The sequence below is a fragment of the Erinaceus europaeus genome, chromosome 14 (assembly GCF_950295315.1).
Source record: "Erinaceus europaeus chromosome 14, mEriEur2.1, whole genome shotgun sequence".
Taxonomy (NCBI): domain Eukaryota; kingdom Metazoa; phylum Chordata; class Mammalia; order Eulipotyphla; family Erinaceidae; genus Erinaceus; species Erinaceus europaeus.
Genome location: NC_080175.1, coordinates 58,396,855 through 58,423,284, shown reverse-complemented (window position 1 = coordinate 58,423,284; position 26,430 = coordinate 58,396,855). Strand labels below are relative to the sequence as shown.

Here is a 26,430-nt window from a genome sequence, read left to right as displayed (position 1 = left end):
TGCCAATAGAAAATACAGTAACTTTATTACAGGTATAGTTTAAAACCAGAAAACAAGCCATTAACTGACATGGCAGAAATAAGAAATAATGTCAATGGGGTGGTTCAGTCAGCCATAGGAACTTTATAGAAAAAATTTAATGTCCAAAGACCAGACAGTGATATAAACTACTATGTGGAAAAGAGACCATGGGGAAGAGTGGCCGTAAGTTCAAAAACAATCCTAAAGTTTCTAATTCATTAGAAAGGAAAAGAACAACTATGAAACTAGCAAATGTAACTTAATTTATAAAAACTTAGAACTCAAAAATTATAGGAAGCTCAAATGTTTAATAAACTGGCTTTAATAGCTCAAGTGTCTACTTATAACTGCAATTCATTTCTGAAATCTGTATAATATGTACCAAATTCAAAAGTCAAGAGATTTACATTTCATAGTATCCATTAGTTTACATTTAGAAAGTTCTTTTAAGAATTTTGTATTTTTAAAAGTGCATAGCAGGTGTAAGTAGGTTTTATCAAAAATTGTAAAACTCATCTCCAGTAACCTATAAATTTATTAAAACTTAACCTGAGGCAAACTGAAACCGTCATTTTACAAAAACATCTATTCAAAATTAATGTTACAGGTTATCTCAAATAACTGAAAAGTACTGAACATGGATTTTTCTCCAGAATACTGAGTTCTATATGAACAATTAAAAGGATAAAGAACTATATTTTTAGTTTTTAAGATTTCTTTCTTTCTCTTTCTTCCTTCCTTTCTTTCTTTCTTTCTTTCTTTCTTTCTTTCTTTCTTTCTTTCTTTCTTTCTTTTCTTTCTTTCTTTCCTTCCATTAGATGTCCAATGGAGCATACTAACAAATAAGACTATTATCCACTGCTTATAGTTTCTTAGGTAGAAATCAGAAATTTTTCTCCCCCCCACCCGTTTATGTACTGGCCTTTACAGTAACACTGCCAAGTTAACATTATGAATTTTGCTTAAAGTTTAAGTGAAAAAGTTTACATCTCAGGGGTCAGATCAAATGACATAAGTTGATAGATTCTACTTCAATAAATGAAAACAAAAATGGAATTTAGATAGTACTAAATGAAAATAAAATTTCTCTACTCCAAAATAGTGCTATGGGAGTAATTCATTACTTATAAAGCTCTGTAATCTAGACAGACAAGTTAAAACTCAAATCAAAACAAGCATTACACAGTTATGATGAAACATCAGGTGCTTTTACTTTAGTGAATGAAAAACAATGATCATGACCTGACTGAACGGTAATTTAGTATGAATATATTATGCACCTTACCAAAGATGTTGACTACTACCACTTCCATATTCCTCAGAGTCAATATAACTGCTGTAAAAAAATCAATTGTGGTTCTGAATATCCATTCACAGCTGACCTCAACAATGCATCTGATGGAGGAGACTGACTATCTGTGACAGGCAAAAGCATGTGGTGGTCATCTGCACCAAGTGGAAGGGGTAGGGATAAAGTCATTTCAGAAGGTTTCACATCCAAAGTTTCCGACAAAGGACTTTTTTGTACGGAATCTTGTTCACTGAAGATATAATCCTCTACACAGGAGTTGAGAGTTTTATCTGCACCTGAAATAAAAGAGGAAAAAATGTTACACTACCTTTAAAAACAAAAACCCTGAGGTAGACTAAAGTTACCATACTCAGAACCTGACCTTAATTTATTTTCCAAAAAAATAAATAAATTGTCCTTCTCATTACCTAAAGGGACCTAATATGGGCCAAGAATAGGTTCAAATATTAATTTAATAATGGACTTAATCATTCTAGACCAGGGTGAACTGTTTAATTATTGTTAATGTCTAATGAACTGTTAATGTCTAATGACATTAATTCCTTATTGCTTAGATAGGACATTAAATACTCATCTAGACTACAAGTTTCTAAAGGATAAAAGTCAACTTCTATTTCTGACTTCTTCAAAGAACCTCATACACATAATGCTCTATTTCCTCACTGTGTGTATTAATAAGTAGCTTTAATTACTCTGTTAAGTCCAGAATTCAGACACTTTCATCTATTCTCTATGGTGAGAAACTTGGCTCTACTCAAGGAAGCAATTACTACACTGACTGAAGATGTGCTTTTATCTTCAAATTTTACACTAGCTTTACTATGTGACTGACACTCCAAAGCAGTGACATAATTTCAACCTATTAGATTTAACTTTTATTAAGTTTGATAGTTATGAGTCCGTGACTTTTTCACAATGTTCTTTCTGCCCAGAATGACTGCCACCCCTCCCCCACCCTTTAAGCTCTTCTCCACCCAGCCAGTTCCCTAAACTTAAGTTTTTTCTTGAAAGACGCCTGCAGACCTGCTTCACCACCTTGTGAAGCGACCTCCCTGCAGGTGGGGAGCCGGGAGCTCCAACCCCGGTATCCTTACGCCATTCTTGTGCTTCATGCTAACCGCCACACAACACCACTTCTTCCCCCCCCCCCCACGCCCAACAGTATTTTATTTCTAATAGTGAATGATATTCTTACTTATTCAAAGCTTCACTGTAGTTAGGGGGCCAGGCGGTAGTGCAGTGGGTTAAGCGCACATGCCATGAAGCACAAGGACCAGCGTAAGGATCTAGGTTCAAGCCCTCGGCTCTCCACCTACAGGGGGGTCACTTCACAGTGATGAAGCAGGTCTGCAGGTGTCTATCTTTCCTCCTCTCTTTCTTCCCCTTCTCTCTTCATTTCTCTCTGTCCTATCCAACAACAATGACAGCAATAACAATAATAACAGTAACAAAAAACAAGGGCAACAAAGGGGTGAAAAGTAGCCTCCAGGATCAGTGGATTCGTAGTACAAGCACCAAGCCCCAGCAATAACCCTGGAGACAAAAAAAAAAAAAAAGTCTGTAGTTTGGGGTGTGGGAAATAGAATAGGGATTATGTAATGAGATTTTCATGCTTGAGGCTCTAAAATCCTAGGTTCAATCCCCCACATCACCATAAACCAAAGCAGAGCAGTTCTCTAGTCCATGCCTGAGGCTCTAAAATCCTAGGTTCAACCCCCCCACATCACCATAAAACAAAGCAGAGCAGTCCTCTAGTCTCTGTATCTTTCCCTCTGTATCTTTCACTCAAACAAACAACAACAACAAACTTTCTAGTCTGGGCTTTCCATTTTTATGTGTTATAAAAGGTTCAGGCTATTTCCACATTTCCTCTCATATATTTAGGGTTTAGTGCTCACAGTATCCCATTCTTCCTAATTTTTATTGTGGTCCAGGAGGTGGCGCAGTGGATAAAGCACTGGATTCTTGAGCATGAGGTCCTGAGTTCAATCCCTGGCAGCACATGTACCAGAGTGAGGTCTTTCTTTCTCTTCTCCTTTCTCATAAATAAATAAATAAAAACTTCAATATATGTGTGTGTGTGTGTGTGTGTGTATATATATATATATAATCAAAACACTATTGAGGGGGTTCAGGGAGAGGATCCAAGGATAAATGGGTAAATTTATGTACCACCAGGATCAGCCACAGAAAGCACAATGTCCTTCTTTTCATAGCTACAGCAAACTGATATGAGGAACTACTACACTTATCTGCAGATTATAAAGTTATTTTTGTTGTATGTATACATCTAGTTTCAAAGATACCTACTTTAAACTATTAGATAAACATATCAACATATTATGGACTAGCGCCAGATTTACTTTTGAAAAATATGAGCATTTACCAGAATGGACTTTTGTTTTGTGCTTCCTTAAATTCTTAATATCTGTGTAAGAATTTCCACATAATTCACAGATAAATGGTCTTTCTCCTGAAAAAAAAATTACAAAGTTTAATATCTCAGTATCTTAAAAGATGTTAGCTAAGACAAAAATATCAGTATTACAAACAATGCAGAAAAGTATACTCCTTAGATTTTATTTCAAATTACCATTTTAAATTACTAATACAGAAAAACGGAGGTATCTCTTTTTACTTTAAAGAAAGCTCTCCTTATAAAACACCCCTATTTAAGGGGGAAATGAACATTTCTATGAACATAAATATAATTTTTTTAATAGCGTGCTCTTTTATTTCTATCAACATTTAGTGAGTGCCAATTACAAGCTAGACTCAGAAAAAGAGGGATAAAAGTGTAATTATGATTTCTCTCTCAGGTAGCTAATAAATTAGAAAATTCTCTAAATAGTGAAGAGAATAAAAGGCTACAAAAGTGTAATTCTTGTGGAATAAGAGCTATTCAATGCATCTTAATGTAAAATAAGGCACAGGAGAAGACAGAAGTTGCCAGTAAATGTACTAAATGTCTAGTAGGTATTTACACTATTCTAAAGGAGCTATAATTTTTTAATCAGAGAAGTACACTTTCAAAATAGTGTTTTCCTTTATTATTTAAAGAATCATATGGGGGGGTGATGGTGACTCACCTGGTTAAGCACTCACATTACAGTGCACAAGGACCCAGGTTCAAGCCCCTGGTCCCCACCTGCAGGGGGAAAGCTTCACAAGTGGTGAAGCAGGGATGCAGGTGTCTGTCTCTCTCCCTATCTCACCCTCCTCTCTCAATTTCTGGCTGTCTCTATCCAATAATAAAATTTAAAAAAATTAAAAAAAAAAATATTATAGAGTGGGTGGTAGATAGCATAATGGTTATGCAAAGAGACTTTCATCCCTGAGGCTCTGAAGTCCTGGGCTCAATCCCCTGCACCACCATAAGTCAGAGTCAATAAGTGGTCTAGTAAAAAATAAAAAATTTTAAAAATAAAAGAATATTGTATTTATGGCCCTGGTAGTAGCAGAGTAAAATGTTGGATTCTCCAGCATGAGGTCCTGAGTTTAATTCCTGGCAGCCTATGCCAGAGTTATGCTTTCATTCTTTCTCGGATTATAAATAAAGTCTTTAAAAATTATATTCAGGACTAGGAAGACAGCATAATGGCTGTGTAAAAAACTTTCATGCTTGTGTCTCCCAAGTCCCAGGTTCAAGCCCCAACACCAACATAAGCCAGAGCTGAGCAATGCTCTGGTCTTTCTTGCTGAATCTCTCTCAGTAAAATAAAATATAAAAAATTATACTCAATATTTTCAACATACTACTTACAAATAATACTTTTTTATAGTAAGCTTCTCACACTATTACAACTTATTTCTAAAACTTGCATATTAGGCACTGTTTAATAAGTCGACACACTTTATATCAACTTGGTATTATGTATTCTTTTTCATGTCTTGATCTCTGCATTTTAATCCAAGTCATTGGTTATCTGGCATACTTCTTGGAAAATCTTGTTCACTTACAATATTTACACTATAAGCAACTAAAAAAAAGCAAATAAAAATATCAACACATTAAAATATTGCTATAAGTAGAGTATGATTAGATTCCACAGTCACTAATGGTTTCAAAGGCAAGTTTTACATAAAAAGAAATTAGAGAGAACAAAAAATAATGCATTATCCCTAAACACAGACCTGTATGGGATCGAAAGTGTTTGTTGAGCTCTCCTGAGGAAATAAAACTTTTCCCACAAATACCACATATGTATGGTTTTTCACCTAGATGGAAAATAAAAGCGAAGTGGTGTACTATACCAATATGATATTTATTAATTACAATAATCTAAAGTAAGCTATCCTAAAATATTATTTAAATTAAAACCTCCATATTGTACGTTAGAGGCATTTTCAGTGTGATCCAACTTAGAAAGTACTTTACATTACTCATGTAATCTTATGCTTTTTGTATGATTAAACCATTTCTGCAAATATCCTAGTAGTTGGGTCAAGAAGTTCTATTTTATTGTGACTAAAAACATGTAAATTCATCAAGGCATATATATATATATATATATATATATATATACATATATATATATATATAAATAATTTTTTTTTTTTGCCGAGAGCCCAGAGAGAGCTATATATATTTTTTTAATATTTATTTTCCCTTTTTGTTGCCCTTGTTTTTCATTGTTGTTGTAGTTATTGTTATTGATATTGTTGGATAGGACAGAAAGAAATGGAGAGAGGAGGGAAAGACAGAGGGGGGAGAGAAAGAGAGACACCTGCAGACCTGCTTCACCACCTGTGAAGCGACTCCCCTGCAGGTGGGGAATATGGGCTCGAACTGGATTTCTTATGCTGGTCCTTGTGCTTCTCGCCACGTGCGCTTAACAACCCACTGTGCTTCCGCCTGACTCCTGAAGGCATATTTTAATTCCTGCTTTCTGGTACATTATTATAGAGGAATAAGATCATTTAAGGAAGCTTTATTAGAAAATATGTCCTAGGGAGTCGGGCGGTAGCGCAGCAAGTTAAGCGCAGGTGGTACAAAGCCCAAGGACCAGCATAAGGATCCGGGTTCGAGCCCCCAGCTCCCCACCTGCAGGGGCGTTGTTTCACAGGCGGTGAAGCAGGTTGGCATGTGTCTGTCTTTCTCTCCCCCTCTGTCTTCCCCTCCTCCATTTCTCTCTGTTTTTCTCTATCAAAAACAATGACATCAATCATAACTACAACAATAAAACAAGAAGGGCAACAAAAGGGAATAAATAATAAATAAATATTTTTTAAAAAGAAAGAAAATATGTCCTATAAAAAAATGAAAATGTTTGAGCAGACTTTTCTACAAAACTGTTGCATTCAAAGCACATGTTTAATTTGCAAATCTAAATATGTCGGTGTAGAAACTAAGCCCTCCTAAGAAATCACAACTTCATTTTCCCAATATTCATTCCTACCCCTTCACCTCACACTAGTTTTATCAAATGGAATGAAGCTTTGAGAGAATAATATTTCAAGTTTATATATTGTTAAATTTATCTTTATTTTAATGAGTACTGGTTGTACGATTAACAGTTCATTCACCACATGCCACTCTAGAGAATTAAGTCTGTTCTGGTATCTAATACTTAACGTTTAAAAAAAAAAATCAGAAACACAAAGGACAAACCTAACAGACATATCAACTACAGTCTCTAACCTATTTCCTGTAACATCTCAATTTCCCATTGACAGCTTTTACTTATTTGAAGCATGCTCTCCAAATCAAATCCTTACCTGTGTGCTTCCGGGAGTGAGTGATGAGAGAGCTGGAGACAGCAAATGCCTTCCCACAGGTGTCGCATACATAGGGCTTCTCTCCAGTGTGCCTGCGCACATGGTAGGTCAGTGTGCTGGCCTGGGCAAATCTCTGCCCACACCTATCACAGACATATGGCTTCTCTCCACTGTGCTTCCTATTCGTAAACAAACATGCTGGTAACAAGGAAATGAAAACTTTTTTTTTAAAACAAAATTCCCATATATGTTTACTTTCTTTTACTAGGCCATAAACATGGACATAAAAATCAACAGTTGTGATGGAAATACTGTCATAAACTAAGTTCTGGTTTCCATCAAGTCATCACTCCTGAGCTCAGCTTAAGGTCTCGCTGTTATCTGTCAAGTGCTTCTCTAGTCACTCACTCTTGAAGACTCTTTCCTCAAATGGTCTGCACCAACTCATCCATTCCCAACCATTCAGTCTTAGCTGATGTCTATTTTCAGTCTCAAGTGTAAAATCCTTATATTGAGTGTCTATAAAAACCATCTGAATGACCTATCACTGTTTGCTTGTCTGGTTTATAGGTGAGGGTGAGTTGGCTGGGGATTGAACCCAGGACCTTACACATTTAAAATGTGTCTCTAACACTACATACCTGGCTCCTTTATCACCATCCTGATCTTCTTCCTAGTATTCTCCCTAGCTAATTCTCTTCCAGACATCATGGCTTAGAGAACTTGAATGTGCTAATGGCAGAACCACAGTTAGAACTCCTATCTCGATTCTAGTCACACAGTCTATTCCTAAGACCAAAGTGAATGACAGACTTAAAGATCAAAAAACTGGTGTCTCGTTGTTGTTGATTTTTTACCTTGCATGAATCTTGAGATTGCTAGAAGTTGCAAATTGTAAATTGCATACGTCACATTTATAGGGTTTTTCCTCACCATGGTGCATGCGACTATGGAAGACAAGCTGGCATTTCTGAGCAAATCCTTTATCACACAGTTCACATTTGTACGGCTTCTCACCTAAAGGAACAAGCAAATTATTTATTTAGAAGAAAATATCCAGGAGAGTCGGGCGGTAGCGCAGCAGGTTAAGTCCAAGTGGTGCAAAGCACAAGGATTGGCGTTAAGGATCCCGGTTCCAGCCCCCGGCTCCCCATCTGCAGGGGAGTCACTTTACAAGTAAAGCAGGTCTGCAGGTGTCTATCTTTCTCGCCCCTCTCTGTCTTCCCCTCCTCTCTCCATTTCTATTTGTCCTATCCAACAATGATGACATCAGTAACAACAATAATAACTACAACAATAAAACAAGGGCAACAAAAGGGAATAAATATTTTTAAAAATCTTTTGTAAAAAAGAAAACATTCAGTTTTCATTACTAAAGTCATGAAAGCTGTCAAAAGAGTACTTTGGACAGTACTTTGAGTACTTTGGACAGTACTTTGGCATTCAGAAAATGTTAATTGCTAAAACCTTAACAAACAAACAAACAAACAACAACAACAACAAAAAAACAGGAGACGGGCTACCGGTAGCACAGCAGGTTAAGCGCAGGTGATGCAAAGCACAAGGACCGGTGTAAGGATCAGGGTTCGAGCCCCCGGCTCCCCACCTGCAGGGGAGTTGCTACACAGGTGGTGAAGCAGGTCTGCAGGTATCTTTTTCTCCCGTCTTCCCCTCCTCTCTCCATTTCTCTCTGTCCTGTCCGACAACGATGACATCAATAACAACAATAATAACTATAACAATAAAACAATAAGGGAAACAAAAGGGAATAAATAAATATTAAAACAAAACCAATAGGACCTCTTTTTCCTGAAACACTGACAGAACAAAAAGCAATCAGTGTTTCTTTTTTTTTTTCTTTTTTTTTTTAATTTTATTTATTTATTTTCCCTTTTGTTGCCCTTGTTGTTTTATTGTTGTAGTTATTATTGTTGTTGTTGTGGTTGGATAGGACAGAGAGAAATGGAGAGAGGAGGGGAAGACAGAGAGGAGGAGAGAAAGATAGACACCTGCAGACCTGCTTCACCGCCTGTGAAGCGACTCCCCTGCAGGTGGGGAGCCGGGGGCTGGAACCCAGATCCTTCCGCTGGTCCTTGCGCTTTGCGCCACCTGCGCTTAACCCACTGCGCTACCGCCCGACTCCCGCAATCAGTGTTTCTTAAATCATAGTAGTGGAAAGTGATCAGTCAGAGAAATACATATTGCATCTTAAAATGTGCAAAAGATAAGTTTAGAGGCCAAGGAAGGAATGTATGTGCAATTGTAATAGACATGTTTAGAAGCTGGTAAGTCTAGAAAGCAGAATGTACTTACAAAAACTGAGAACTGGCCTGAGTTGTAATTACTTTTCTTACTTAACTGGTTTTATATCTTGTCGGAACCAAAGTTTACAATTGTTTTAACTATGAGAGAAAATAGCAGAAAAAAGCTTATGTATTAGGACTTCACAATTAATAGTTATAATGTCTGGTCAAGATTATAAAGAAATACTCAAGGGTGCGGGTAGATAGCCTAATGGTTATGCAAAGAAGGCACTCTTGTGCCCTAGTCTCCACAGTCCCAGGTTCAATCCCTGCACCACTATAAGCCAGAGCTGAGCAGTACTCTGGTAAAAAGAAAGAGAGACAGAAAGGAAGGAAAGAAGGGGGGACTAGGAAGGGAGGAAGGGAGGAAGGGAGGGAGGGAGGGAGGGGGGAAGGGAGGAAGGAAGGAAGGAAGGAAAGAAGGAAGGAAGGAAGGAAAGAAAGAAGGAAGCAAGGAAAGAAGGAAGGAAGGAAGGAAGGAAGGAAGGAAGGAAGGAAGGAAGGAAGGAAGGAAGGAAGAAATTCTCAACAGTCTAACATGTTTTTTTGTGTGTGAAGGTCAGGCCTTTGCATAAGTGATTTCACCACTCGGGCTGACATTTTCATTTAGCTGGAGACAGACAGACAGACACCAAGACAGAGAGGGAGACATCATTGTAACTGGGCTTCCCACTTAAGTGCCATGGTGCTCCCATATGGTTCTGGGGGCTGGAGCTAGGTCACATACACAACAAGACTTACAACCCACACTTAGCAGAAACTCTCTAGCTCCATGGGAAGTACATTTTTTTTTTAATACTATTTATTCCCTTTTGTTGCCCTTGTTGGGGAAGTACATCTCGAAGTGTATACCAAATGTTTGGTCATGCACAGTTCAATTATACATTAATATGCTGGCCTGGGAGGTTGCACAGTAGATGGTGTTAGACTCTCAAGCAGGGGAACCCAAGCTCAATCCCCAGCACTCCATGTTCCAAAGTGATACTCTGGATATATATATATATATATATATATATATATATATATATATATATATATATATATATCCAGGGTGCATGCTTGATCATGTGTGTGACCCAGGTACGAGTCTGGCCCCCCCTCCACTGGAAGAAGCTTTAGTGCTATGGTATCATTCTCTACCAACTCCATCTGAAAAATGTGGCCCAGAGCAGTGATGCTCCAATGATGACAATAACGGGAAGAGGGGGGCCAGGTACTGGTGCACCTAGCTGCGCACACACATACCAGTGCGCAAGGACCTGGGTTCAAGTCTCTAGTCCCCACCTATAGGGAGAAGGCTTTCTAAGCAGTGAAACAGCGTTGCAGGTTTCCCTCTCTGCCCCTACCTCTCTCTCAATTCCTCTATCTCTATCCAAAATAAATAAAACAAATTAGATCAAGAAAAAAAAGGGGATGGACGGGAAGAGTGGATGAAGTGATGGACTTGTTCAAGCACAGGGTCCCAAATTCAGTTGTCGGCATCACACATGACAGTGATGCTCTGGTTCTCTCTCAACATACACGCACACATCAATACATGACTAAATCTTAAAAAAGAAAAAAAAAATTCTTTCAGTTACAGAACAAAACCAAGCCAGTCTTACCCGTATGAGTTCTTACGTGAGTTTTCAGCTGGTTACACTGGGTAAATGCCTTCCCACATAAGTGGCAGACATAAGGTTTGACTCCTTTGTGTATTCTCATGTGTCTTCTCAAGCTGCTGGCTTCTGAAAAGACTTTCCCACACGTGTTACACATGGGCTTGGACTTGGAATACCTCTGATCCAGCTCTTCTCCAGAACTCTCCAGCTCATAAGAGTTCTTCACACTGGCTATATTAGACATAGAGTGTTCTTTCAGAGCACAGTGTGGCCGTGACTTCCTGCGCTTCCGCTTCACTGTAACAGTTTGCACGATATCTTGTGATGGAAATGTATTTTCCACAACTGATGTCAACTCCAGTTCTGAATTATTCCTTTGTGTAACTTGTTCTATTATAGGGGTGGACAACTTATTAGCATCTAGGAATATGTCAACAGAGGCATTCTCTAAAATGTTACTTGGATATTGCACCGTTTTATTCTGTCCTGTTTTCTGAGAGCTGAAGACCTTCTTCTTCTTAGTTTGAGATGACTTCTTTGCTAAAGTCCCTTGTTTAACATTTTTCTGAACTAAGTCTGCAGACACTTCTGATTTCTCCCGACTGTTATAATCTCGAAGAGTAAGGAGACAAGTCTGTTGATTCAATTCAATGTTTCCAGTAATACTAGATATTTCTGTAGAAGAGGGGTTAGCAATAAAAGCAAAATCTTCCATCTTTATTTTACATTTAGTAACCACCTCTTCCACTTTGAGATAGTCAGCAGCCTGGTGAATTTCTTTAACATTCCAACTGTAAGGAAACAAGGTTAAGTGACAATATTCTGATCAAAGACCCACTGTTTTTGAACAGAACTGGGCATATATTTCAATACCTTTTAAAGACATGAGAAAAGGGCTGGAGGGTGGCTCACCTGGTTGAGTGCACAAGTTACTATGCCCCCAGTGCACACCTGCAAGGGGAAGCTCCACAAGTGGTGAAGCAGGTCTGCAGGTGTCTGTCTTCCTCTCTATCTCCCCCTTCCCTCCTGATTTCTGGATGTCTCTGTCCAATAAATAAAGATAATAAAAATTAAAAGACATCTGTTCAAAAGTTAAAGAAATAAATACCTGAGAAAGCAAAATGATGAAAAAAGTATAACTAAGAGAACAAATTCAAGAATCAATACACTCAAAATAATGTCTAGGGGGAAAATCTTGTATTAAAGGTGGGGGTAGGTAGCATAATGGTTATGCAAACAGACTCTCATGCCTGAGGCTCCAAAGTCCCAGATTCAGTCCCCTGCACCACCATAAACCAGAGCAGCGGTGCACTGGGGGTGGGGGTGTGGGTGGAGAAAAAAATCTCATTTTACATAATGTGAGAAGATGAAAATTAATGATTTTATTGTAGCTAGTATGTATCACTACAGAAAGGCAATCATTGTTTTTGGTTGTTTTGAAAAATTCTTAGAACACAGAAATTACTGCCGGCAACTTAGCGCATCCTTGGGTTCATCCTGAAGCTTCTTCAGATGAGTAACCAACCTTCCTGAACTGGCAACAGGAAGGGTTTAATAAGTATTTCCTGGGAGTTGGGCAGTAGCACAGTGGGTTAAGTGCACATGGCACAAAGCACAAGGAGCGGTGTTGGGATCTGGGTTCGAGCCCCCGGCTCCCGACCTGCAGCGGGGGTCACTTCGCAAGCGATGAAGCAGGTCTGCAGGTATCTGTCTTTCTCTCCACCTCTCCGTCATCCCCTCCTCTCTCCATTTCTCTGTCCTATACAACAACAACAGCATCAATGGCAACAACAAGGATAACAACAAGGGCAACAAAATGGAAAAAAATGGCCTCTAGGAACAAAGGATTTGTAGTGCAGGCACCAAGGCCCAGCAATAACCCTGGAGGAAAATAATAATAATAATAATAATACCAAAAATAAAACAAAGTTTTATATTAAAAAAAGAAGTATTTCCTGTTACTGCCCTTTGTTCCTCTGTGAGGTACTTAACACTGAACTTTTCAAACCTTTGTGCATGTGAGTCACCTGGAGATCATATTAAATATCAATTCAGACTCAGTATGTCAGTGGGGGGGGGGTCTGAGTTCCGCATTTCTTTTTTTCTTATCTTTTTATTTATTTGTTATTGAATAGAGACAGAGAGAAATTGAGAGAAGGGGGAGATACAGATGAGAGACAGAGAGACACCTGCAGACCTGCTTCACCACCTGTGAAGGCAATTCCCCTGTAGGTGGGGAGCCGGTCCTTGCGCTTTGCATCATGTGTGTTTAATCCACTGCGCTACTGCCCAACTCCCTGAGTTCTGCATTTCTAACAATCCCAGCTGGTCCTGCCAATATTACTGGTTCTTGGATTATTCTTGAAAGAACAGGACTTTGGATAAGCCCTCTTTTAGTCCACATATTTTTTTTTCCCTTAGAGTTAAAGAAGCAGAGAAAAGGCCATAGCACAGAAACTTCTTTCAGTGTGGTGGGGGCCAGGCTTGTGTGCATGGCAAAGCACAAAACGATGGAAGTATACAGTGGATAAAAGCTTTGGGCTCTCAAGCATGAGGTCCATCAGCATAGCAAGCGCTAGAGTTTATGCTCTGTCATTCTATCTCCCCCTTTCTCTCGATTTCTGGATGTCTTTTTTAAAAAAAAATATTATAGATATAATTTTTTTTAAAAAATTAAGAAATCAAATAAAATCAATAAACAACTAACATTGTACACATGTACACATATTTGAAGATACTGTATTCAGGGCAGGAAAATATTACCAATGTATTTTGACTCTATTGAATTAGCTATAAAAGTGACATAGGGAGTTGGGCGGTAGCACAGCAGGTTAAGTGACTGTGACGCAAAGCACAAGGACTGGGGAAAGGAGCCCATTTTAAGGTCCGGGCTCCCCACCTGCAGGGGAGTCGCTTCACAGTCGGTGAAGCAGGTCTGCAGGTGTCTATCTTTCTCTCCCCCTCTCTGTCTTCCTCTTATCTCTCCATCTCTGTCCTATCTAACAACCAAATATCAATAACAACTACAACAACAATGAAAAACAAGGGCAACAAAAAAGGAAAATAAATATTTTTTTAAAAAGTGAAATAGATTCAACTTCCGGAGGTGGAGCTACGAGCAGCAGATCACTTTCTCTCCTCTCCTCTCCTCTCCCGGATCAACTAGGAATACCAAAGGAGACCACCCGGACCGAAACAAGACAGGACTAGAATGACCACAGGAACCCAGTAAATCACCCATGAGTACACACACGCGTGGCTGGGGACAGAGAGGAGAGAGGGGCCTAAGGAGAGATTAAGTGACTGCTAACAGTTCAACAGTTTATCAGTGGAGACACCACCTCCAGTCTGCTCCACAACAAGGGGACAGCTGAAGGGAGGAAAGGACTCCCCAGAGACTCACCAAGTGCAACTCTGAGTCTCCATTGCTACTACCCTCAGAATCTGGAGCAGCAGCAGGGAGGGACACCAGGGGACAGAGATCTAACCTGGAAACTCAGGAAAAGACCTATACCTCAGTGGCATAGCTGAGGGGCTGTGAAAGTCTCTTTGCATAACCACTGGATTATCTCTGCCACACCCTGCTTTATCTCTTGGTCAGGAGTCAGTGATTAAGCTAAGAAGCCTATTGATAGTTTAAAAGCCCTCAGGCTCCCATAGCCTACAGGGAAGGAAAAAAAAGAGGCTTTTACACCACTGAGCTCCAACTCAGGGATTGAAAGAAAAACTGTTAACTTCCACCACGGTAAACCCTTTAATTAAATTTCTTAGACACAAGTCAATACAGGCAATAGTAATCAATAATTTGAAAAGTACTGATAAAAGGAACTCATAACATAATATATAAAATGGTTAAAACAACAAGAAAAAATATTGGAGACTCGAACCAGGACAAGAGTCCAGCTAAAAGTCCTCCAGAGGGTGAAGCACAAAACAACGAGTTCAACATCCAAACATTAGCTAAGGAAATAATAACAGGAGTGAGTAAAGAATTTGAAAAAATTGTATTCAGAAATGCAGGAACAACAAATGAGAATATGGAAGAAAATTCTAATTATCTCATGGTTATTAGAAAGCTGAAAGCTGAAATCGCTGAGCTAAGAAGGCAACTAGCTGAACAAGCTAAAACAGTATCAGAACAGGGCAACAAAATAGATGAACTCCAGAAAGCAGTAGAGGGCAGAGAGAATAGAATCTATGAGGCTGAAAACAGAATTAGCAAGATTTAGGATGAATTAGAGACAACTAAAAAAGAAGTAAGAGATCTCAAAAAGAGATTAAGAGATGCTGAAAACAACAACAGAGTCCTATGGGATGACTTCAAAAGAAACAATATACGCATTATTGGCTTACCAGAGGAAGAAAGAGAAGGGGAGGAAGAAAGCATTCTCCAGGCCATAATAGCTGAAAATTTCTCTAGTCTAGACAACACCAAAGACATAAAGATTCAAGAAGCCCAGAGGGTCCCAAACAAAATTAACCCAGACCTAAAGACAACAATACATGTCATACTTAGATTGGAAAGGAATAAGGATAAAGAAAGGATCCTCAAGGCTGCAAGAGAAAAACAAAGAGTCACCTACAAAGGAAAACCCATAAGATTAGCAGCAGACTTCTCCATACAAACACTACAGGCCAGAAGAGAATGGCAAGATATCTATTGAGTGCTCAATGAGAAAGGCTTTCAGCCAAGAATACTATATCCTGCTAGACTGTCATTCAGACTAGATGGAAGCATCAAAACCTTCTCAGACAAGCAACAGTTGAAGGAAGCAACCATCACCAAGCGTGCCCTGAAAGAAGTTCTGAAAGGTCTCCTATAAACAGTCAGACCACAACAAATAAGACATATATCAAAACACTCTAAAACTTTACAAGAATGGCGTTAAAATATCTTCAATCTTTGATATCAATAAATGTCAATGGCCTGAATTCACCTATTAAAAGACACAGAGTAGGAAGATGGATCAGAAAACACAACCCAACAATATGTTGTCTACAGGAAACTCACCTAACGCAACAAAACAAACACAGACTTAAAGTGAAAGGATGGAAAACTATCATACAAGCCAATGGCCCACAAAAAAGGGCAGGAACAGCTATTCTCATATCTGACATGATAGACTTGAAAATAGATAAGATTAAAAAAGATAGGAATGGACACTACTTAATGCTCAGAGGATCAGTCAATCAAGAGGACTTAACAATTATTAATATCTATGCACCCAATGAGAAGCCATCTAAATACATCAAACTTCTACTGAAAGAGCTACAGCAATATATTAACAGTAACACAATCATAGTAGGGGACTTCAACACCCCACTATCTCAACTTGGCAGATCATCCAGGAAGAAAATCAGTAAAGACATAAGGGAGCTAAATGAAGAGATAGATAAACTAGAACTATTGGACATTTTCAGAGTGATTCATCCCAAGAAACTGGAATACACATTTTACTCAAATCCACATGGATCATTCTCAAGGATAGACCATATGTTAGGCCACAAAGACAGCATCAGCCAATTCAAAAGCATTGAAATCATCCCAAGCATCTTCTCAGACCACAGTGGAATTAAACTAACACTTAACAATCAACAAAAGATTAGTAACAGTCCCAAAATGTGGAAGCTCAACAGTACACTTCTTAACAACTTCTAGGTCAAAGAGGAAATCAAAGAAGAAATCAAAATGTTTCGAGAGTTCAATGAAAATGAAGACACAAGCAATCAAAATATTTGGGACACAGCTAAAGCAGTCCTAAGAGGGAAGTTCATAGCTATACAAGCACACATTAGGAAACAAGAAAAGGCACAAATAAACAGCCTGATTGCACATCTTAAAGACCTAGAAGAAGAACAACAAAGGAATCCTAAAGCAACCAGAAGGACAGAAATCACTAAAGTTAGGGCAGAAATAAATAACATTGAGAATAGGAAAACCATACAAAAGATCAATGAAAGTAAATGTTGGTTCTTCGAAAGAGTAAACAAAACCAACAAACCTTTAGCCAGACTCACAAAACAAAAAAGGGAGAAGACACAAATAAATCGGATAGTAAATGACAGAGGAGATATCACAACAGACACTGCAGAAATTAAACATATCATGCGAGGCTTCTATGAACAACTATATGTCACCAAGCTAGAGAACCTGGAAGAAATGAATGATTTCCTAGATACCTACCAACTGCCAAAACTAAGTAAAGAGGAAGTGGATAACATGAACAGGCCCATCACAGCCAATGAAATTGAAACAGTTATCAAAAATCTTCCCAAAAATAAAAGTCCTGGACCAGATGGTTTTACAAATGAATTCTACAAAACCTTCAAAGAAGAACTAATACCTCTACTTTTAAAAGTCTTCCAGAAGATTGAAGACACTGGAATACTCCCTGCCAGCTTCTATGAAGCCAACATCACCCTGATACCAAAAGCAGACAGGGACACAACCAAAAAAGAAAACTACAGACCAATATCTCTGATGAACATAGATGCGAAAATATTGAACAAAATTCTAGCCAACCGGATACAGCAGTATATCAAAAAGATTGTTCATTATGACCAAGTGGGGTTTATCCCAGGCATGCAAGGTTGGTTTAATATACATAAATCAATCAATGTGATCCACCACATCAACAAAAGCAAGACCAAAAACCACATGGTCATAGTAATAGATGCAGAGAAAGCCTTTGACAAAATACAACATCCCTTTATGATCAAAACACTACAAAAAATGGGAATAGATGGAAAATTCCTGAAGATAGTGGAGTCTATATATAGCAAACCTACAGCCAACATCAAACTCAATGGTGAAAAACTGGAAGCATTTCCCCTCAGATCAGGTACTAGACAGGGCTGCCCACTATCACCATTACTATTCAACATAGTGCTGGAAATTCTTGCCATAGCAATCAGGCAGGAGCAAGGAATTAAAGGCATACAGATTGGAAGAGAAGAAGTCAAACTCTCCTTATTTGCAGATGACATGATAGTATACATGGAAAAACCTAAGGAATCCAGCAAGAAGCTTTTGGAAATCATCAGGCAATACAGTAAGGTGTCAGGCTATAAAATTAACATTCAAAAGTCAGTGGCATTCCTCTATGCAAACACTAAGTTAGAAAAATTGAAATCCAGAAATCAGTTCCTTTTTCTATAGCAACAAAAACAATAAAATATCTAGGAATAAACCTAACCAAAGAAGTGAAAGACTTGTATACTGAAAATTATGGGTCACTACTCAAGGAAATTGAAAAAGACACAAAGAAGTGGAAAGATATTCCATGCTCATGGGTTGGAAGAATTAACATCATCAGAATGAATATATTACCCAGAGCCATCTACAAATTTAATGCTATCCCCATCAAGATCCCAAGCACATTTTTTAGGTGAATAGAACAAATGCTACAAATGTTTATCTGGAACCAGAAAAGACCTAGAATTGCCAAAACAATCTTGAGAAAAAAGAACAGAACCAGAGGCATCACACTCCCAGATCTCAAACTATATTACAGGGCCATTGTCATCAAAACTGCTTGGTACTGGAACATGAACAGACACACTGACCAGTGGAATAGAACTGAGAGCCCAGAAATGAGGCCCCACACCTATGGACATCTAATCTTTGACAAAGGGGCCCAGACTATTATATGGGGGAAGCAGAGTCTCTTCAACAAATGGTGTTGGAAACAATGGGTTGAAACATGCAGAAGAATGAAGCTGAATCACTGTATTTCACCAAATACAAAAGTAAATTCCAAGTGGATCAAGGACTTGGATGTTAGACCAGAAACTATCAGATACTTAGAGGAAAATATTGGCAGAACTTTTTTCCACATAAATTTTAAAGACATTTTCAATGAAACGAATCCAATTACAAGGAAGACTAAGGCAAGTATAAACCTATGGGACTACATCAAATTAAAAAGCTTCTTCACAACAAAAGAAACCACTACCCAAATCAAGAGACCCCTCACAGAATGGGAGAAGATCTTTACATGCCATACATCAGATAAGAGTTTAATAACCAACATATATAAAGAGCTTACCAGACTCAACAACAAGACAACAAATAACCCCATCCAAAAATGGGGGGAGGACTTGGACAGAATATTCACCACAGAAGAGATCCAAAAGGCCGAGAAACACATGAAAAAATGCTCCAAGTCTCTGATTGTCAGAGAAATGCAAATCAAGACAACAATGAGATATCACTTCACTCCTGTGAGAATGTCATACATCAGAAAAGGTAACAGCAGCAAATGCTGGAGAGGGTGTGGGGTCAAAGGAACCCTCCTGCACTGCTGGTGGGAATGTCAATTGGTCCAACCTCTGTGGAGAACAGTCTGGAGAACTCTCAGAAGGCTAGAAATGGACCTACCCTATGACCCTGCAATTCCTCTCCTGGGGATATATCCTAAGGAACCCAACACATCCATCCAAAAAGATCTGTGTACACATATGTTCTTGGCAGCACAATCTGTAATAGCCAAAACCTGGAAACAACCCAGGTGTCCAACAACAGATGAGTGGCTGAGCAAGTTGTGGTATATATACACAATGGAATACTACTCAGCTGTAAAAAATGGTGACTTCACCGTTTTCAGCCAATCTTGGATGGACCTTGAAAAAATCATGTTGAGTGAAATAAGTCAGAAACAGAAGGATGAATATGGGGTGATCTCACTCTCAGGCCGAAGTTGAAAAACAAGATTAGAAAAGAAAACACAAGTCGAACCTGAAATGGAATTGGAGTATTACACCAAAGTAAAAGACTCTGGGGTGGGTGGGTGGGGAGAATACAGGTCCATGAAAAATGATGAATGAAATAGTGGGGTTGTATTGCTAAATGGGAATCTGGGGAATGTTATGCATGTAAAAAAAAAAAAAGAAGTAGAAACGCAAAGCAGAAATTGACTGAGTTTGGAGTATGGCACCAAAGTAAGAAAGCAGAAGTTATACTAGAGTTTGCAGTGAGTACCTCCCTAATACTTCCTCTCCACTTTTCCAAGCTTTGGGTCCATGATTGCTCAACAATTTGTTTGGCTTTGTATGTTAACTCTCTTTTCAGTCACCAGGTTCCAGGTGTCATCAGGATGCCGGCCAGACTTCCCTGGATTGAAGACACCACCAATGTGTCCTGGAGCTCAGCTTCCCCAGAGACCCATCCTACTAGGGAAAGAGAGAGGCAGACTGGGAGTATGGACCGACCAGTCAACGCCCATGTTCAGCGAGGAAGCAATTACAGAAGCCAGACCTTCTACCTTCTGCAACCCTCAATGACCCTGGGTCCATGCTCCCAGAGGGATAGAGAATGGCAAAGCTATCGGGGGAGGGGGTGGGATATGGAGATTGGGCGGTGGGAATTGTGTGGAGTTGTACCCCTCCTACCCTATGGTTTTGTTAATTAATCCTTTCTTAAATAAAAAATAAAAAATAAAAAAAAACAATAAAATATCTAGGAGTAAACCTAACCAAAGAAGTGAAAGACTTGTATACTGAAAATTATGAGTCACTACTCAAAGAAATTGAAAAAGACACAAAGAAGTGGAAAGATATTCCATATTCATGGGTTGGAAGAATTAACATCATCAAAATGAATATATTACCCAGAGCCATCTACAAATTTAATGCTATCCTCATGTGCAAGATCCCAAGCACATTTTTTAGGAGAATAGAACAAATGCTACAATGTTTATCTGGAACCAGAAAAGACCTAGAATTGCCAAAACGATCTTGAGAAAAAAGAACAGAACCAGTGGCATCACACTCCCAGATCTCAAACTGTATTATAGGGCCATTGTCATCAAAACTGCTTGGTACTGGAACATGAATAGACACACTGACCAGTGGAATAGAACTGAGAGCCCAGAAATGAGGCCCCACACCTATGGACATCTAATCTTTGACAAAGGGGCCCAGACTATTACATGGGGAAAGCAGAGTCTCTTCAACAAATGGTGTTGGAAACAATGGGTTGAAACATGCAGAAGAATGAAACTGAATCACTGTATTTCACCAAATACAAAAGTAAATTCCAAGTGGATCAAGGACTTGGATGTTAGACCACAAACTTTCAAATACTTAGAGGAAAATATTGGCAGAACATTTTTCCACATAAATTTTAAAGACATTTTCAATGAAACGAATCCAATTACAAGGAAGACTAAGGCAAATATAAACCTATGGGACTACATCAAATTAAAAAGCTTCTTCAGAGCAAAAGAAACCACTATAGAAACCAAGAGACCCCTCACAGAATGGGAGATCTTTACATGCCATATATCAGATAAGAGTTTAATAACCAACATATATAAAGAGCTTACCAGACTCAACAACAAGGCAACAAATAACCCCTTCCAAAAATGGGGGGAGGACATAGACAGAATATTCACCACAGAAGAGATCCAAAAGGCCGAGAAACACATGAAAAAATGCTCCAAATCTCTGATTGTCAGAGAAATGCAAATCAAGACAACAATGAGATATCACTTCACTCCTGTGAGAATGACATACATCAGAAAAAGTAACAGCAGCAAATGCTGGAGAGGGTGTGGGGTCAAAGGAACCCTCCTGCACTGCTGGTGGGAATGTCAATTGGTCCAACCTCTGTGGAGAACAGTCTGGAGAACTCTCAGAAGGCTAGAAATGGACCTACCCTATGACCCTGCAATTCCCCTCCTGGGGATGTATCCTAAGGAACCCAACACATCCATCCAAAAAGATCTGTGTACACATATGTTCTTGGCAGCACAATCTGTAATAGCCAAAACCTGGAAGCAACCCAGGTGTCCAACCACAGATGAGTGGCTGAGCAAGTTGTGGTATATATACACAATGGAATACTACTCAGCTGTAAAAAATGGTGACTTCACCGTTTTCAGCCTATCTTTTATGGACCTTGAAAAAATCATGTTGAGTGAAATAAGTCAGAAACAGAAGGATGAATATGGGGTGATCTCACTCTCAGGCAGAATTTGAAAAACAAGATTAGAAAAGAAAACACAAGTCGAAACTGAAATGGAATTGGAGTATTACACCAAAATAAAGGACTCTGGGGTGGGTGGGTGGGTGGGTAGAATACAGGTCCATGAAAGATGATGAATGACATAGTGGGGGTTGTATTGTTAAATGGGAATCTGGGGAATGTTATGCATGTACAAACTATTGTATTTCCTGTTGAATGTAAAACATTAATTCCCCAATAAAGAAATAAATTATTTAAAAAATTGATATAAAGTGTCAGCATACTCTACCTGTCAAGATTCAATGTTCCTGTGTATATGAACTCCAACAGTTTCTGAAACCCATCAGCTTTCACCTGACTCTGATCAAGAAAGACATTGTTCTCAGAAGTGCTTCTGTAGATCGCACCAAAATATTCGCTAAATGAGGCAAGCACATTCCTGTGGGCTTTAAATTGAAATTCCCCAATCACGATGGTACAGTCACACAGAAAACCTGCTTCCCGTTGTTTATTCAGTCGCTCTAAAAGGTGTTCACAGTGGTGCGAATACTGCATTTTGATTTCAGATATTGCTCTAAAAGACAAAAAAAAAAAAAAAAACAGTAAACCAGAAATCCTGGAATATTATCAAATGCTTCATCCAAGACATAGTGTTAAGAGAAGGGTGATAGGCCATAATATGAAATAAGCTTTCATTTTCCTGTTACCCCCTCCCCCACACAAATTACCATCAGCAGATGTGGCTAAGATTACTACAGGGGTGGTCATACAGTGGCATTCAGTAGAACCCACGTTGCCATGCAGGAGGGCCAGGGTTGAGTCCCCAGTAGAGGGAAAGCTTCCGGAGCAGAGAAGCATGGCTGCAAGTGTCTCTTTCCTTTTTTGCTCTCGACCTCCCTTCTTCCCTCAATTTCTCTCAACCCTATCATATAAAAGGAGGGAGGGAGGAAAAGAAAATGAAAAAATTGGGGAGTCCTGAGACTCCCAAACAGACTTGATGGGCCTAGACCTCAAATAAATCCCTCTCTCCATTGTTTCTGGTCATCTTTATCAGGAACAATAAAATAGAGCCCTTTGTGGGCCCCCATAGGACCTTGCCCTCAACCTGGATCAACAATGGTAGAGAATGTTCCATCCTCTGAAGGGAGGATGGACAACATACTCTATGCTACACCTGAGGAAGATGGGTCGATATTGGGGCAGCTTGGAATGTTCCTACTCATACCACAGAATGTGGGCTCAGATCTAGAGGGATGTAGAAGTCACACAGGCTCCTAAGCTAATTATGGGCCCCAGATCACATCAAATCAGTGGGGTTTACAGTCAACAATATTTATACCCTTTTCCCATATAAGGGAACTACTCTCTTGCCTGATCCAACTTTCTGGTCCTTTTTCCAGCCATGACATCATCTCCCCAGACAACAACTTGGATCCACCTGCATATCAGATTTCAGGCTCAGGCAAAAACAAAAACAAAAAAAGAACCCAAAAAAAACTAGTATAGCTATAGGCCCTTTGAAATATAACTAAAATATGCCTACTAGCTATCTACAAAATGGAGGAACCCCCAACAATTCATTGGCACTATTTCAGCCTTGAGGTTCATGATTGGTCAACAGTTTGTTTGGCTTTGTATGTTAACTCTCTTTTCAACCACCAGGTTCCAGATGCTAGCATGATGCCAACCAGACTTCCCTGGACAAACAACCTCACCAATGTGCCTTGGAGCTCTGCTTCCCCAAAGCCCCACCCCACGAGATAATGAAAGAGGCAGAGTGGGAGTATGGATCCACCTGGTAACGCCCATGTTCAGCGGGGAAGCAATCACAGAAGCCAGACCCTCCACCTTCTGCATCCCACAATGACCTTGGGTCCATACTCCCAGAGGGTTAAAGAATGGGAAAGCTATCAGTGGAGGGGTTGGTATATGGAGTTCTGATGGTGGGAATTGTGCGAAGCTGTACCCCTCTTATCCTATGGTTTTGTCAATGTTTCCTTTTTATAAATAAAAAAAAAATTTTTAAAGAAACTGAAAAAGTGAGGCTGGTGGTGGCACCTGGTTGAGTGCACGTTACAATGCACAAGGAACTGGGTTTGAGATCCTGGCCCCCACTTGTAGGGGGAAAGTTTTGCAAGTGGTGAAGCAGGGCTGCAGGTGTCTCTGTCTCTCCCTCCATCCCTCTCTTTCTCTCCTATCAATTTCTGACAGTTTCTATCCAATAAATAAAGATAATTTAAAAAGAAAAAAAAAGAAATACTTGCTAAATGGAGGTCTCTGGTTCATCCACACAATACCAATGTCGGTCGTGAAAAAAAAATAAGTGGCAGTCGTGAGTTTTGTTTTTTTTTAAGTATCGCAAAATATCACATTTCTGCAACATTCGTAACTTATTCATAAGCTTATGAGACGTGCAAAAGGAAACAGACCACCAAGAAAAGGCCTCTTTGCGACAGATGGGCTAAGAACACGTTGCGGGTTCTTAAAAATTCCTGTCAAATAACTACTCACATCCAAAAGCGGTGTGTGCCCCAGGTGCAGAGAATAAGCTGAATCCAGAGCTGTCAAAGGTTCTGTTCCTCTCTTCGGAGGTTGCCCCTGTCCCTCGCCCTCGCTTCACTCCTTGCGACACGGGGGGAGACAACCTAAGCTCGTCTCTCCGGGGCTCCGCAGGCGTCTTCCCGCCCCGTCCCCAAACCCGCGTCTCCTACAGCAGAATCTGTGGTCAAGGCCAACACCAGGGCTGCCTTGCCCGAGCCCCTACCTTCGCCCCGACCTGACCCCACGCTCTACGGAACCTGAAGCCCCCCCAACAAACACAGGCGCGCGCGCGCACACACACACACACACAGCCTAGGGGAAGCAGGAGTGGGAGGCCGAGGGACATACCAGAACTCACCGATATAAACCCAAAAGGAACACAGTTCCTCACTCCCTCTCCGCCATCTTGGGGAAACGTCAACACGCCACGCTCCGCCTCTCCCTTCTTCCACCGCAACGTCACATCCGGTTCTGGTCGGTCTGTGAGTGCCCGGGAAGCTATAGAGGACCAAGCAGGTCTGGTAATGACCGAGCCAGCAATCGCTGGGCCACGGAAACCCTTTTTCTAGACATCAAGGGGACCCCGAATTAGCGGAAATCAGACACGAGGCTAAAAGGCTCGTTCCTAAAAGCCCACCAGTCTACTCTGCTCCTCTGACTAGGCGGCACTGCCTGCAAGGTCCAAACTGTAGGCCTAAACCAACCCGGTGCTGGGAAGCCGATGGCGCACTGCATGCTGGGCCTTGTCAACGTTCTGGAGGCTAATTCGCACTGCATGCTGGGGCTTGTAGTCCCTCACCTCGCATCCGCTTTTCCAGCCTTAGCTCCGCAAGGAGGGGAGCTGATTCTTTGTGGAGTGAGGCTGCCGGCCTTGGTGAATTTTTGAGCGGAGACTGGTCTGTCGTTTCACAGTTTACGTACCCAAAAGTTCGTGGGATCCACAGTTTTGTTTGCATCAGCCACCTGAGTAAACCCAGTTTCCAGTATACCTTAGCTGGAGCTGGAAGACTGGGATGCTTGCAAGAGCAAAGCAGTAGCACACACTGGGCATGCGTGATATTGGAGGCAGGTCGGCTTTATACTACAGTCTGGATTTTGAAGTGTTTATGTGCATAAACTCAGAAATTTCTCAGGAAAAGAGAGATGCTAGGTATTTACGTGATATGCAGAAGGCGTAAAAAGAGCAAGATAGTGGCCCGGGAGGTGGCGCAATGGATAGAGCGTTTGATTCTCAGGCATGAGGTCCTGATTTCGATCCCTGGCAGCACATGTACCAGGGTGACGTCTGGTTCTTTCTTTCTCTCCTCCTATCTTTCTCATTAATAACTAAATAAAATATTTTTTAAAAAGAGCAAGATAGAGGATAGATAGCATAATGATTATCCAAAGAGATTCATACCTGAGACTTAAGCCCCATGTTCCAAACCCTACAACACCATAAACCAGAGCTGAGCAGTGCTCTGGTAGTAAATAATAATGATAATAATAATACAAAAAGAACAAGGCACTGGTTTGTTAGGATGGGTTCTTTATACATACTAGAGGCAGAAATCAGGAGAAAACAAGAATTCAACTTTTTTCCAGTTAGGAGCTTGTTAGAGCATAGTAAAACTTTTTGTTATTTTACTTTCAAAGACAATTTCAGTGGTCTGGGAGGTGGCACAGTGGATAAAGCATCAACTCTCAAGCAAGAGGTCATGAGTTCAATCCCCCGCAGCACATATGCTAGAGTGATGTCTGGTTCATTCTCTCCTCCTATCTTTCTCATGAATAAATGAAATCTTTAAAAAAAAAAAAAAAGGACAATTTCAGATAAGCTTTTTTTCTTTCTAATTTTTATTAAATAGGATAGAGAGAAAGACACCTGCAGACCTGCTCTGCAAACCCCCTGCAGGTAGGCAGCAGGGGGGTCCACTTGAAAAGTGTGCTTAACCCGGTGTAGCATAGCCCACTCAGGTCAGGGTCTTT

General features: G+C 39.9%; 1 protein-coding gene across 5 annotated transcripts; it reads right to left on the bottom strand.

Moving 5' to 3' along the window:
• MYNN (myoneurin) lies at nt 1–25,167 on the bottom strand. Of its 5 annotated transcripts, XR_009544728.1 has the most exons (9): nt 24,821–25,167; nt 22,211–22,495; nt 10,959–11,746; nt 7,909–8,068; nt 7,052–7,230; nt 5,468–5,551; nt 5,097–5,313; nt 3,720–3,806; nt 1,570–1,608 (listed from the first exon to the last, which is right to left on the bottom strand). XR_009544728.1 is itself a non-coding variant. In XM_007522946.3 (8 exons), exons 2-8 carry the CDS (start codon nt 22,474–22,476, stop codon nt 1,346–1,348), a joined length of 1,827 nt encoding a protein of 608 aa, XP_007523008.1. In that variant the 5' UTR covers nt 22,477–22,495; nt 24,821–25,166; the 3' UTR covers nt 1–1,345. The 5 variants fall into 5 exon arrangements, 3 of the variants coding, with proteins under 3 accessions (XP_007523008.1, XP_060027911.1, XP_060027912.1); XM_007522946.3 differs by lacking the exon at nt 5,097–5,313 and having other exon boundaries at nt 1–1,608; nt 24,821–25,166; XM_060171928.1 differs by lacking the exons at nt 5,097–5,313; nt 24,821–25,167 and adding an exon at nt 24,433–24,577 and having other exon boundaries at nt 1–1,608.
• Between the last annotated feature and the right edge of the window lie 1,263 nt (nt 25,168–26,430).